Raw genomic sequence first — 14,949 nt, forward strand, 5'->3', positions numbered from 1 at the left:
TGTGAGCCATAATGTCACCAAATGGCCTGCAAAAGCCTGCAGCACAATCCGAAAAAGTGTTTGCGGTCCAGACAAAGAAGCATACCCAGGTGACAACTTGCCGTCTAATTGGACAACAGTGAATGGGAGGAAGCCGGTGAATGACTTCTTTCTGGCTTCCATATGGAAGGGAGGTGTCAGCACTGCTATTCTATACGTGGGCTGCCAATTTTTAAAGATGCAGTGTTCCGCATCCACAAGTAAAAAAAATTTGGTGTGTGTGGGGCCAGTTAAAAAAAAAAACAAAAACAAAAAAAAACCGTCGGGGCCGCATTGGGCTTGCGGGCCTTAGTTTGAGGACTACTGGCGAGAGCATTGTTTTGCTCGCTTACCCTGCTCGCCACATGATGTCACTCCTGTGCTGCTCGGCCCCCCTGCATAGGAACAGAACCCATTGCTAGCCTGCTGGGGGGGGGGGGGGCACATGTATGTGGACGAAGGACAAAGCATGGAGGCGGTGGCAGACACCATTAAGTAAAGTATACTGCACGATACACCGGGGGGGGCACCTTTTACGTGGTGAATGCGTCATCAAGGCCGATTCCTGAAAGATTTCATGCTGAAGTCAATTGTGAATCGGCTTTTCATCAGAGAAATCTATCTCTTGGTTGCTCTCTCAGGCTATCTATGGGCACCTTTTTATAGTTTGCCTTTTTTAATATTGAATTTAGTTGGGCTATGATCACTTGTGCCACTGAGACAGTTTATCTAATGCTATGTACAACATAACGTGCGTCACACAACAGTGAGGATTGAACATTCTCTGTTACCTCTCTTCAGATCTGGAGGCACGAGAAGCACAGGCAAGAGCAACAGAGGAAGAAGAAATACATGTTGCTCGGACATTGGAACAAGAGGTAAATCTTTTTTTTTTGCTGTGGAGAGCTCATAAATGGGTCACTTATTTGTAGTGCACTTGTGAAACACCTAAGAAATTGACAAGGAAACTAACTTTTTCAGTATACAGAGATTCCAGAGATTTTTCTTGTAGCAGCTGAAAGCTCTATCTCAGCTTTGTATCTTCCCACAACTGACTCACACTGCTGGGAAATGATGAAGAATGTGGAGGGTCTGTCTGTGCATTAACACCTGTGGCAGGAAAAAGAACTGTGGGAGGTCTAAGGCCAGAGAGAGGTTGAGAACTGTCAGGTCCAGCTGGTGGTGGGATGACTCCTCAACCAGGGCAGGGGTAGCTGTAAGGGAAGAACAGGTAGACAAGGTGCTTCAGCATTCTACGAAGATGTGGGAGATTTTCTGATTCACACAGTTTTGTTACTCCTCCTCATGCTACCAAGAAAGGAAAATAATCCTGACGTGGCCACTCTGGATGTATAGAAACCTTAAATAGCAATATAATTTCTCATTCTGTCCTCTCCCTCTTCTAGAGGTGGACTTGCTTAAATTCACATATGACAATTACTTAATTAAAGAAAAAGGAAGGGTGGGCCACAATAGCTACAAAAATAGAAAATCATTTATTTGTGGTACATAACCGATAATGCATATCTTGCCAACTTGTACACAATTTAAAACATTAAGTGGTAGGAAGGGGCTGACCTCCTAGCATATCCTCTAATGCACACTACACATCAAATCAATGGCCATATTTCTCAAATACTCAGCCTCAGCTATTGAGCCAGGACTGAGCAAGACCTGGACAAAGTGCTGACAGCATACTGGGCACAGAACTCTCAACGTACAGGGACATAAACTGTTCTGCTTATTATCTTATTCTGTAGGGGCAGTGACCAGTGAAGCAAAAAAGGCAATTTACCTTCACCTGTGGTTCATTTTCACTTGATGGCTGAATCGAGTGATCCCCAAAGAAGGACAGAACATGCTTCATGGCAGAGGTATCCCAAAACATGAACCTGTGCTGGTGGCTATCTGTTTTGTTTTTTACAAAAAAAATGCAGCTAAAAGCAAAATGGGCATATTTAACAGAAGACCTCTCATGGCCTAAACCTTAGCCTGTCAACTTTGTATGTTCTTTTTTTTTGGGGGGGGGGGGGGGGGGGGTGACATTTCAGTGATTTGCATATTTGTTCACTGGCCAGAAATTCTACATAATGGGAAGTCCTTCTAGCTCATATAAAGTTTAAATAATTGCAGATATCTTACCAAAGACACATGGGGAGCTCAAAGCTGAAAACTTTAACAGTTTATTGCATTCTTATAGATCTCATAATTCCCACATCAGCAATTGCATTCACACTCCCATTAAAACAGCTGGTAAGATCAGAAAACCTAGTCCATCAAGAATTAAGACCAAGTTTAGTCTGGAAGTGTACTTATGTATAGTAAGGTACCAAAATATGGTATTTTCAGGGCCCAATATATGGTTATGGACATAGACCAATCCAACCAATCACATGTAGACAATTCCACTGAACAGTTGCAGAATCCAGGAACCTCCGTATGTCATGACAGCAAAGGCTCTCAACAACCATGGATTGGTAGGCACTTCATTACAAACACCTTGATCTGTACTTAACCCCGCCAACGCAACCAGCCTGCATGTTGTCAAATAAGAGTGGCTACACACTTGGCCTCGTTGATCACAGATGGTGGGCACAATCCTACGCAATATTACTCCATGCCCAGTCCGGGCAGTTTTGTTGCACAGGGCCACACGTGTAGCAAAGAATTTCAATGTGGCACGGGAAGAGGGCGCAGGCACGGGTGGGTGGAAACAGCCAGTCTTTGCTGATCACATGATGCATTTTTCCCCGTCGGGGCTTCGCCAGGTGCTTGAGCTCTAAAAAGGCTGCAACGAAGTGAAATATGATCACATGATTCCCCCATGCATTCACTCTATTCCTGAGCCATGTACTGGATTGTGTCCACTATCTGTAATTGCAGGCTGCTTGTGCTGGTGGGGGTTAAAGGGAACCTGAAGTGAGAGGGTTATGGAGGCTGCCAAATTTGTTCCCTTTTTAAAGAGACTATTAAATCTAAAAGGGACATGGTGTGCATGGCGTTCTTCTAAAAAGTTCTGACTCTGGCAGTGTTTTTCAGTGTAACCCATCCTCGGAGACCCCTTGTATGCCTAATCCCTGCCCCCTTGCTCGTCCTCCATGGCTCTTCCTCCCAGCACAAAGCTGCTCCGTTCTTTCTTTCATCCTTGATAACTGAAAGAAATGCCAATATCGGAAACCAAGTTTATGGCATTTAACTGAACTAAATGATAAAAGACATTAAAACCCAGCACTCTCATCATGCCAGTAATGCTTTTTGACTTAATTTAAAATACAATTTAATAAAACTGGTTCACACTATTGGAACTTCTTTCTGTAATTATCTATTAAAGAGAATCTGTACTCTAAAATTTTTACAATAAAAAGCATACCATTCTATTCATTATGTTCTCCTGGGCCCCTCTGTGCTGTTTCTGCCACTCCCTGCTGCAAACCTGGTTTGTAATTGCCAGTTTTAGGCAGTGTTTACAAACAAACTAACCAGCTTGTGATAGGCCAGCCTTTCTCAACCTTTTTACCCTGGCGGAACCCTGCAAATTACTTTTGGATCTCAAGGAACCCCATGTAAACAATTTTTTTGATCTCGAGGAACCCCTGCATTTATTTTGCAGAGGGCATGGTTTTCAAAAGTAGGTGAGGCTGTTTATTTCACTATCCCTTATTACACTGCCACTCATTATACTGTCTCCTTAATTATCCTAGTGCTTTTTATTAATTTGCTTATTATTCTCACCCCCAATTTAGTGCTTATTTTTACAGTACCTCCTATTATAATGTGCTCTATTATACTTCCCCCACGATGGGGGAAAATGTCAAGGAACCCCTGCAGAGTACTCAAGGAACCCTGGGGTTCCATGGAACCATGGTTGAGGAAGTCTGTGATAGGCTCACATAAGCAGAGTGTGAGTCATACAGAGCCTGCAGGGGGCCTGGAGAGAGTGTGTATAGCTTCTATCCAATCACAAGCAGCCCTGCACATTCCAGTCTGACTGCCTCAGCCCGACAGAGGAGAGAAGATTAGATCATATGAGAGATAACACAGTCACTGTGCAAGTAAGAAAGGCTGCGGTAAGCCAGACCACATTCGAACAGGCATAGGAACTTATAGGATAGAAGAAATAAGGATGAAAATTTTGTTACAGAGTCTCTTTAAGGTTGCAAGAGAGGAATGTGCGAAAAACGCTGTTATGTAGATAAGATGGCTAGGCGTTGTGTGAATGGTGTTGTGTAGTGGTTTTGATCAGCGTAGGGCAGGAGCATGGGTAACGTGTTTAATGTGGTTGGGTTGTTGCTGTCTGTGAGCCTGGCCAGCCACTAGAAATGGTGAGAGACTTGTCTTACTGTTGGTGGTGACACAGCCTGTGAGCTTATGAGGAACAGATGCTTTGATACTTTGGTGTGACAGAGGAATTATAACCTATTGCATTATGATGGTCATGGAATTCTTTTGAGCTTACAAGACCAATGAAGATTCAAAGGAGTAAGAGAGGGAATGCTGCATCAGCTGCTGTACACGTTTAAACTTTCCAGAGGTGGTTTAACTAGATGCTTGTGAACCTACAAGAAGGTCTGGAAAATTTGTTTTGGATCTGGTATATACACTGATGCAAGGACTGTAGGAGCGCACCTTCAGACACTTATATTCATTAAAGGAAGCCTAAGACAAGACCTACTGCATGATTTATACTTACCTGGGGCTTCCTCCAGCCCATGAGGACCAAGTGCTCCATCCCCATCCTCCTCAGCTCTGTTACTAAGCGGCCAGGGAGTACGGCAATGGAGCCTGTGGTCCTCGTGGGGCTGGAGGATGCCCCAGGTAAGTATAAATCATGAAATAGGTCTTGTCTCAATTACACCTTATACAGAATAGCTTTTTGTCCCTTTCTCCTGCCACATGTTTTTAAACTCTAGGTAACCAAAATGTGTAATTGTTTTCTGTTACTAAATGGAGAGGTGTCTACTATCAGTAGACTTTTTTGTGTAGGAAATTGTGGCTCCTCTTTAATGCAGCTTAAAATTGAGCGAATGCAAATCTAGATCATATGATGTGGTCCTGCCCATCTATCCAGAATTTCTAGAACGAAGTCTTAAAGAAAACCTGAGCTGAAAATTAAAAGTCAAAATAAGCATGCACAAGTCATACTTACCTTCCATGTAATCTACTCCTCAGTGTCTTTCTCCTGTCCCGCGTCCTGTTTGTTCACTGTGATCAAGGGAATTTTCTGTCCTCCATTTTGAAAATGGCTATTACCCATAACAGCTTTCTGGTCAGCACACAGTTAAACTGTAACATCGCCCACTTGAGCCATAGGGAAACATGGATATTACCTGGTACATCAGTTTTCCTCTCAGCTATAACTGACAGCAACTGATATTTTACTGACAGCAACTGATATATTTCAGATCTGACAAAATATTGTCAGACCTGGAAGGGATTATTGTCAGAAGAAAATGGTGAGCTTCTGAGAGGAACTGATTGCAAGGTAACTATGTAATGTTCATTTGAAGTTATCTCATGTGTTTATTTTAAATACTTTTACTCAGTACAGGTTCTCTTTAAGGTGCGTACACACATGCGACTATAGTCGTTTGTAACGATCGTTCCCCGATCTTTACTAACGACGATCGTTACAAAAAACGAACCACCGACTATTAAGGCAAACGACGAAAGAGCCAAATCGCTACAAAAGAAAGTTCTGTCTCGGCGGATTTTAACCAACGACGATCGTTTGCAAAAGTAGTACATCGTTGCAAACGGTCGTTCGTACTAGGCTTGACATGCGCATTTCACTATTTCTCCCTGAAACTTCTCATTTTTATGCGCAGGCGCAATAGTTGCTTTACGGGATGTAACGTTCGTTCTAACGATCAGATCGTTACACACATTTAAAAACTAACTTTACTCAGGTCGTTCTTTCATCAATTAAAAGCTCGTTCGTCGTTCTCAACGAACGATCGTTGTCGCATGTGTGTACGTAGCATGAGACTTCTCTGCTGCCATAACGAACAATAAAAGAACATTGAATTTAGTTTACTGCTTGTTCCACAGCCTAGGTCCTCCTGTCAATGGTGACAAATCTAATATTACTAAATTTGAGCATCTGGTACTCCTCGCAGCCAAAAAAGCGATTTTTTTTTTTTTTTTTTTAAGAAATGGCTTGATAACTCCTCTCCTGCAATTGCAGATCTTGTCGTATTACTAAAACACCTTCTTCAACTAGAAAGTCTAAACCTTGAAAGACAGAAATCCAAAAACAATCACTAAATTTTTTAAAACATGGCAAGAATATATTGAAAAGATTTTTGACAGAAAACAAATAGTAGAGCTGATGAAGTTTTTTTGAAAATACTACATCGTATCTTAAAGGGAAGATTGGGGGTTACCTAGGCAAATTAGAAATATGAGGTAAGGGATTAGGAAATTTTAAGATCACTGATGATAGGGAGAATAGGTGTAACGATCGGTGTCAGCACACAGAGAGAATCTGATCATTGGTGATCTGCAGTATCACCAAGAATACAGATATATATACCTGATTATTGATGATCTGCAGAATCACCAATAATCCAAGTATAACTAACCTCTGGACACCTATATAGTGTGAGTGTTTGGTGCAACAGTAATGACTTTGAGTGGGACCACCCGAGGAGCAGGTGGTCTTTGGCAGTATGGGAAATACCTCCCTCTGGGAAGTGCAAAAACCTTGCAGCAGCCTGAGACATCCAAAGGTAGGAGCCCCAAGCTGGATAGCAGGAAGGACCTTTGGCTGAGTGACACCTGGAAGGTGGGTGTCACCAGCAGGTCTGGAGACTAATCTCTCAAAGGAGAGGGATAGCTCTCAAGGTCGGGCAAGCCAGGTCGGCAACACACGGGCAGATAAGGTACAGAGACAGAAGGCTGATTCGGTAACCAAGGGCAGGCAGGGTTGGCAACAGGTAATCAGATATGCGTAGGTACCGAATCAGAAAGCAGAGGGATAGTCAGGAATGCAATAGGTCATAACAGATATGAAACCATGCCTAGTCTTGGGTGTGAGGTCTGTGGTCTCGACACCCTGGAACTAGTCTGAAGTATAATACAATGATAACACAGAAGTAATCTGGCTCAGTGTGAATTCCCAGGTCCCCCTGGTTCTAACACACTGTGGGATCTGACTATGGTCTGAGTGCTTTCACGTAAGTGTTCGCAACGGCAGACAACCTGAGACTGACCAGCAGTAACTATATATAGAGCGGCGCTCTCCGGCGCCACCCATCACCGATCAACCAATAGCCACTTGCTCTGAGGTCAGCTGACCAACCTGGTCAGCTGATCCCTCCTCGTTTGTCATAAAGGTTCTGCCTTTCAGCGCGCGCGTGTATTCCTCAACCTGTGTGAACTAACAGACCCAGCCACACCAGACGCACGCTGCTGCGTGCAAACCGCCGCGCTGGACACGGAATCAGCCGCCTTGCTGCTAGTACACGCGACGGCTTTTCCGCGATCTATTACAATAGGGCAAGGAAATTTTTGTTTATCGAAGTTTGGAGGTATGTGCCTGATTTTTGGTTATTATTAGTCTAATTTTTAGGATTTAGGGCCTACAGTCAATGGAAGTTGATCATTTGAGGACTTTGTTATAAATACGGCTAATGCTTTATATTCACTATGGAAATTTTGTTATGCTATATAATAATAATAATAATAATAATAATCTGAACATTTGTATAGCGCTTTTCTCCTGTCGGACTCAAAGCGCTCAAGAGCTGCAGCCACTGGGACGCGCTCAAGAGGCCACCCTGCAGTGTTAGGGAGTCTTGCCTTGAACGCCTTACTGAATAGGTACTTGACCTAGCCAGGATTCGAACCCTGGTCTCCCATGTCAAAGGCAGAGCCCTTAACCAGTACTCTATCCAGCCACATATATATCACAGACATATTGACATATATATCACAGCTAATATGTCAAAGCTTCTACTGTATGGCCATTTATTGTTAAGTGACTTAGCATGAAACTCTTGGCATTAGTTACTTTTACAAATGTTTTGTACCTATGCTATTTCACTAATAAAAATTATATTTAAAAAAAAAAATTGGGCGAATGAAAATTACCAGGAAGTGCATTTTGGTTGTCCTAGTTCCAAGCTCCATACAATTTCTCATTAAATGTACATGCATGCTGGAATTATTTGCATCTTACTCTCTCCATCTCTGATTACCTTCTGTGACCTCTTTGTATTGGCAGATAATACGCCTGCGTGAAGAAGGCTCCAGACAGCTGGAGGAGCAGCAGAGGCTGATACGGGAACAGATCAGGATGGAGAGGGACCATAAGACACCAGGTATCACCCATAGAGGTTCTGTTAAGTTTAGAAATAACATGCCGTATTTTTCGACATAACACTTTTTTTTTCACCCCAAAAAGGGGAGAAAAAGTTCCTGCGTCTTTTACAGGCAGTCCCCAACTTACAAATGCCCGCTGATATGAACCACCGACCTGCTGTGACGTCAAGGACTCCCTGTGTTGACCCTGTGTGTCCGTCTGCTCCCCCTTGTGTACCCTCTGCAGCAGCAGCTCACCTGATCCATCGGCTCCAGCAGCGATCACAGACCTCTCCAGCGCGGCTCCCCTGGTGCCAGCTTCTGCTGATTGCGTCATTGAGAGAAGAGTTCTGTGATCGCCGCTAGAGCCGATGGATCAGGTGAGCTTCTGCTGCTTGTAACTATATGAACAGCGGAGGGGACACAACTGGAAATGGACACACATGGGGACAGGAGTACACGCAGACGGGACACAAGGGGAAGCAGAACGGACTCACATGGGGACAGGACATAGGGGACAGGCGGACAAGCAGAGGGGGACACAAGGGAGGACGGAACTGACAGGTCATACACGGGGGACACAGAAGGTACAAAGGGGGCACAAAAATTGGGGGAGAACATCTACAAGACGCTCCTTGACCATTGAAGCACCAGGTTTAGTATTTTTTTCCTCACTGCTTTTTGCCCATGCTTTATAGTCCGAAGCATCTTATTTTCCAGAAGAATACGGTAGTTCCCACATTAACACTGAAGAATCACAGTAGATAATTTGGGGGGGAGAGGTGTTGTCTCATGTTATCATTGCATGTCCTTCCTAAGTTGTACTGTACATCAAAATAAAACACAGCAATGCATTTCAAGCATTGAGTGGGAATAAAATGTTTTTGTTTGTTTTGTCAGGAAACCGCAGCAATCAAACAGATGAAGCCGGACCTGCTAAAATAAAGGTAGTTATCAGAATTTCCATTTGTGTACTTAATAATTCAAATAATGTGTTCTATAATTGAAATAATACACGACTAGGTCATTCTTTTATAAAAAGGATTAATGAAAGGAAATTGTGGTTGTTGTGGATCAGATTCAGCCATTTTAAATATTCTTTATTGAAGATATTTGCATAACAGGGGTCAATATAAACAGTATAAAGAGCATTATTAAATACAAAACATTCAAGTCTAGTTGCAGTAGAATCGACACTTCTGTTGTCCTCAAATCTTATAACCAGAAATACTGAAAAACACAGTGCCGTAACCAAACTCAACAGTGCACATGTTGGGCATAAAGATGATCAAATAACAAGAGAAATATTAATTTATGCCCACACGTGTCACCCCCAGGCATGGTGTCAGCGCATCCTCTCATAGATCTGCAGGCCTTGCGCATCTAGTGTCTGTTTTTTGTTCTCGTTATTTGGTTTGATTTTATAAGCCCTCTAGAACCTTGTTGAAATCTTTCGATTCTCTAAACGTAGCCTAAAACGCCAAAGATTTATGAAAAGCTTTAGACCTATTTAGTGCCATATGAGCCAGATCTTCCAAGTATATAAAGTCTAAGTTCTTTAACCAGCTCTTCTGAACTCAGAGAGGGAACATTTTTCTCACTAACACACATCTGGCTGCATTTAGTATGTGCTTAACGACAGACTTTTTGCTTGATTTGATTTACCAGTCTGTAAGTTTCACCCATTTTAATTTGTTTACTAAAAAATACCAAATTCTGTGTTATTAAGATGGCAATACTTTCTTTCCTTCTAAAACAAACAAACAAAAAAAAAACATGAACTTGTGCTATAAATGCATTATGGAATTGCCCTGAGCATGCTAACATGTTTTGTGTCTGCTTTTTATTTCAGCATCTGTAACATTTGTGTTGCTGAAAAGCAAACAAAAGTATGTTATTGTGCTCAGGCCCTTAGCTTTGAACTAGATTCTGAATCTACACTGAATCAGTTATCACTGAGGAAAATTCTCACAATAAGGATTTAGAGAGAGAGAGAGAGATAAATGGCCTGCAGTAGTTATATAGGGAATTAGTTACCAGGTATTCACTGGTCAGATTGCTGTGAATGGTTTATTTTGCTATGTTCCCGGGAAGATACATTAGCCCATATGCAATTCACCTTTTCACCTGAGTTTTCTCCTAGGTGATAATTTTAAACTTGTCAATAAAATGCCTTTTAAGCCACCAGAAAGCAAGAACATGCTGAAAATTTAATTGCACTTTTTTTTTACTTACCGTATATACTCGAATACAAGTCGACCTCGTGTATAAGTCGACTCCAATATTCAACCCTCTTAAGCTGGAATTTTTTTTATTGACTCAAGTATAAGTCTACCCAGCAAAGTTAGTGGTTGCACTTGGGGCCCAGGAGGGTTTAATGACTGTTGACCCCTCCTGTCCCTTAAGTGCAGCCAATACCTCCTACAGGACCCCTAGTGCAGTAATGATTCACTCTTCTTCCTGCAGCCCAGTATTTCCCCCCCCCCCCCCCCCCCCCGCCCCTTTCCTTGTTAATTATTGTGGCCAGGACTTTCAGACCTGTGTTTTCATGGCATTTCCTTTATCATGAATGTTTCACTTACCACTGGGTATATTGCTGCAAATGGGAATGTCACTATTAGTATACACATTACTAGGTGTTGCCCGTGACTCGTGTATAAGTCGACCCCTATACTTTTATGAAGTGAATCAGACCTAAATTTCTAGACTTATAGTCGAGTATATACATTTTGGTACTTTTTAAATTGAAAAGTGCTGAAAAGTTATTTTAAATCAAAGATGAAAAATTATCTCCTAGGAGAAAACTCAGGTGAAAAAGTGAATTGCATATGGGACATTGTGCCAATTGCATTTTTTTTGTCACCAGCTAAAATGGAAGTGCAAAAAAGATGATGAGACAAGAGGAGGATATTCAGAAGATGTTCTGAAGCAGCTCCTGCAAAAGGTTTGTGGACTACTGCATTTCTACAGCTGATTTTTTTTTTTATTATTATTATTATTTATTTACTTTTTATCAAAGCAAACCAACCCAAACATTTTCTTCCACTTTAGGGCTGGCATACAATGAACACTAGAACACTTTAACACAACATGAAAGAGAATGGCTGCATGCTTAATTTTTTATTTTTTAAAGCAAAAGGAAACTTTAAAGGCTAAGTGAGAACAAATGCAGTTTTATTGACCTGGGGCTTTTTCCAGCCCCTAGAAGTCATTTGTGTCCTTCGCTGCAGCTCCGGTATTCTTCGGGATCCCGCTGGCAGCCTCTAAGGATCACCGAACCCCAATGGGCCAGCGTCTTTGCATGTGCGGGCATGCACCGTCCCTGCACGCAAATGTGCCCACGTCACCAGGAGCGTACTGCACCTGTTCAGTAGTACTGCGCATGCTCCATATGCTCCCGATGTCGTGGGTGTGTTTGGGTGGTCCCTAACCACTCCCCCTGCAGAAACACCTTTACTCATAGAAACGATAATATCTTTGATAACATAAAATCTGTACATACAAACAAAATATGACAATCTATAACGTTGCAAGCTTCTATTGCCGTATTAACGATGATTGCATTAGTCTATGGCGGCACCCTTTTTCTTCCACTAGCCGCCGGCGCCTTTTTTTTTTTTTTTTTTTCCTGCTTCTGACTCAACAGTTACTGTAGAGAGGTAATGGCTGTTATAAGTCTCCATCCAGTTGAAAATGCCAAGTGAAAAGTGAAACCTAGTGCAAATCAGCAGCTCTGTTCACAGAATATGTTGAAGACTTTTATTCTGTATCTATTACATAAAGAACTACAGGTAGTCCTCGGTCAACGAACAAGATAGGGACTGTCGGCTCGTTCTTAACCTGAATCCGTCCTTATGTCGGGACTACCTGTTCTGCTGCCATTTTTAATGCAGAGTTGGCGCAGCGGAAGGTAAATAGATGACATCTCACCTGTTCCATCGCTGTAGAAGGTCCCAGCGTGCTGCCTGGAAGCTGTGCGGCCTGACCTCTCGCTCCGTCCACTGTCCTCCCGGTGGCTTCACACGTGTCTCATAATGACGCATTAGGCGCCGCCACTAGGAGGCTTCTCCTGATTGCGTCATTATGCGACGCATGTGAAGCCGCCCAGAGGACAGTGGACGGAGCTAGAAGACGGGCCGCGCAGCTTCCAGGCAGCACGCTGGGACCTTCTACAGCCATGGAACAGGTGAGATGTCATCTATTTACCTTCCGCTGCGCCAACTCTGCATTAAAAATGGCAGCACAGGTAGTCCCTGGCGGCGTGACGTCATCACGGCGGGTCATTCGTAAGTCGGGCGTTCGTAAACCGGGGACTACCTGTATAAGACTAGTAGAATTCAATTTTGATGGTAAGATTTCTTACTTTCTATTTATATATTTTACCTTTTTGCTTCTTTTACAGTATGGAGAAGTGTTAAACATTCTGATATCCAGCAAGAACAAAGGATCTGCAATAGCTGAATTTTCTACATTTAAGGCTGCTGTACGTCGTATGTAAGCTTTCATGATATAACAGACTAATCTCTATTCTCGTTGTCTCTTCATTTGCTGCATGTTTGTATCAAAGTGAGGTATTGAATTTCAGGAGGCAGGACAGCATTCTGATCACAGCAGCTACATTAATAGCTAGTGTTCACTAGCAATGCAGGGATTATGGACACTGTAGTGATGTGCCTTATGTGCCTGAATGTAAATTAAGCCAAAAAATGGACTCCTATAAAATCTCAGTTTACATTTGGGTCAGTACAGCTGATGCAGCAGAGTGATTTCTTCACACTTAATCGCCCTACTGGTTACGCCAGGGATTTTCCCTTTTGGTGTTCCCCATATTGAAGAGTATACAGTCCTGGCCAAAAGTTTTGAGACTGCTAAACCGCTTTTAGGTGTTTGTTTCAGTTGTTTATGTGATGTACTGAAATATATTTATAAGAACTTCATATGTTTCAAAGGCTTTTATTGACAATTACATGAGATTTATGCAGAGAGTCAGTATTTGCAGTGCTCTCAATCAACTTCTGGGCCAAATCCTGACTGATGGCAACCCATTCTTTCATAATCACTTCTTTGAGTTTCTCAGAATTAGTTGATTTTTGTTTGTCCACCCGCCTCTTGAGGAATGACCACAAGTTCTCAATGGGATTAAGATCTGGGGAGTTTCCAGGCCATGGACCCAAAATTGTAACGTTTTGGTCCCCGAGCCACTTGGCACTTTTGCCTTATGACACGGTGCTCCATCGTGCTGGAAAATGCATTGTTCTTCACAAACTGTTGTTGGAAGAAGTTGCTGTTGGAGGGTGTTTTGGTACCATTCTTTATTCATGGCTGTGTTTTTTGGCAAAATTGTAAGTCAGCCCACTCCCTTGGATGAGAAGCAACCCCACACATGAATGGTCTCAGGATGCTTTACTGTTGGCATGACACAAGACTGATGGTAGCGCTCACCTTTTCTTCTCCTGACAAGCCTTTTTCCAGATGCCCCAAACAATCGGAAAGGGGCTTCATCGGAGAATATGACATTTCACCAGTCCTCAGCAGTCCATTCACCATACTTTCTACAGAAGATCAATCTGTCCCTGGTGTTTTTTTTGGGAGAGAAGTGGCTTCTTTGCTGCCCTTCTTGACACCAGGCCATCTTTCAAGTCTTCGCCTCACTGTTGCACTCACACTTGCCTGCTGACATTCCTGAGCAACCTCTGCACTGGTTGCACTCCGATCCCGCAGCTGAATCCTCTTTAGGAGACGATCCTGGCTCTTGCTGGACTGTTGAATAGGTTTTATATACAGTGGCTTAATACAAAGTGGTGTACACGTGAGAAGTGGAACGAAAATCATACATGATTCCAAACATTTTTTTTTACAAATAACTGCAAAGTAATTATTCAGCCCCTTTTGGTCTGAGTGCAGTCAGTTGCCCATAGATATTGCCTGATGAGTGCTAATGACTAAATAGAGTGCACCTGTGTGTAATCTAATGTCAGTACAAATACAGCTGCTCTGTGATGGCCTCACAGGTTGTCTAAGAGAATATTGGGAGCAACAACACCATGAAGTCCAAAGAACACACCAGACAGGTCAGGGATAAAGTTATTGAGAAATTTAAAGCAGGCTTAGGCTACAAAAAGATTTCCAAAGCCTTGAACAACCCACGAAGCACTGCTCAAGCAATCATTCAGAAATGGAAGGAGTATGGCACAACTGTAAACCTACCAAGACAAGGCCGTCCACCTAAACCTCACAGGCTGAACAAGGAGAGCGCTGATTAGAAATGCAGTCAAGAGGCCCATGATGACTCTGGACGAGCTGCAGAGATCTACAGCTCAGGTGGGGGAATCTATCCATAGGACAACTATTAGTCATGCACTGCACAAAGATGGCCTTTATGGAAGAGTGGCAAGAAGAAAGCCATTGTTAACAGAAAAGCATAAGAAGTCCCGTTTGCAGTTTGCCGCAAGCCATGTGGGGGACACAGCAAACATGTGGAAGAAGGTGCTCTGGTCAGATGAGACCAAAATGGAGCTTTTTGGCCAAAATGCTATGTGATGCAGAAAACTAACACTGCACATCACTCTGAACACACCATCCCCACTGTCAAATATGGTGGTGGCAGCATCATGCTCTGGGGGTGCTTCT

The 14,949-nt window shown here is 42.8% G+C and overlaps 1 protein-coding gene across 1 annotated transcript in view; it reads left to right on the top strand.

The window, feature by feature from the left end:
- DNAJC17 (DnaJ heat shock protein family (Hsp40) member C17) overlaps window positions 1-14,949 on the top strand; it is a 40,326-nt gene that overhangs the window by 17,091 nt on the left and 8,286 nt on the right. The window contains exons 5-9 of the mRNA XM_068251671.1: window positions 820-896; window positions 8,243-8,339; window positions 9,220-9,266; window positions 11,186-11,263; window positions 12,722-12,802. Of these exons, the coding sequence (XP_068107772.1) occupies window positions 820-896; window positions 8,243-8,339; window positions 9,220-9,266; window positions 11,186-11,263; window positions 12,722-12,802 (380 nt within the window). The remainder of the gene's footprint in view (window positions 1-819; window positions 897-8,242; window positions 8,340-9,219; window positions 9,267-11,185; window positions 11,264-12,721; window positions 12,803-14,949) is intronic.

The sequence above is a fragment of the Hyperolius riggenbachi genome, chromosome 9 (genome assembly GCF_040937935.1).
Source record: "Hyperolius riggenbachi isolate aHypRig1 chromosome 9, aHypRig1.pri, whole genome shotgun sequence".
In the NCBI taxonomy this organism is placed as follows: Eukaryota; Metazoa; Chordata; class Amphibia; order Anura; family Hyperoliidae; genus Hyperolius; species Hyperolius riggenbachi.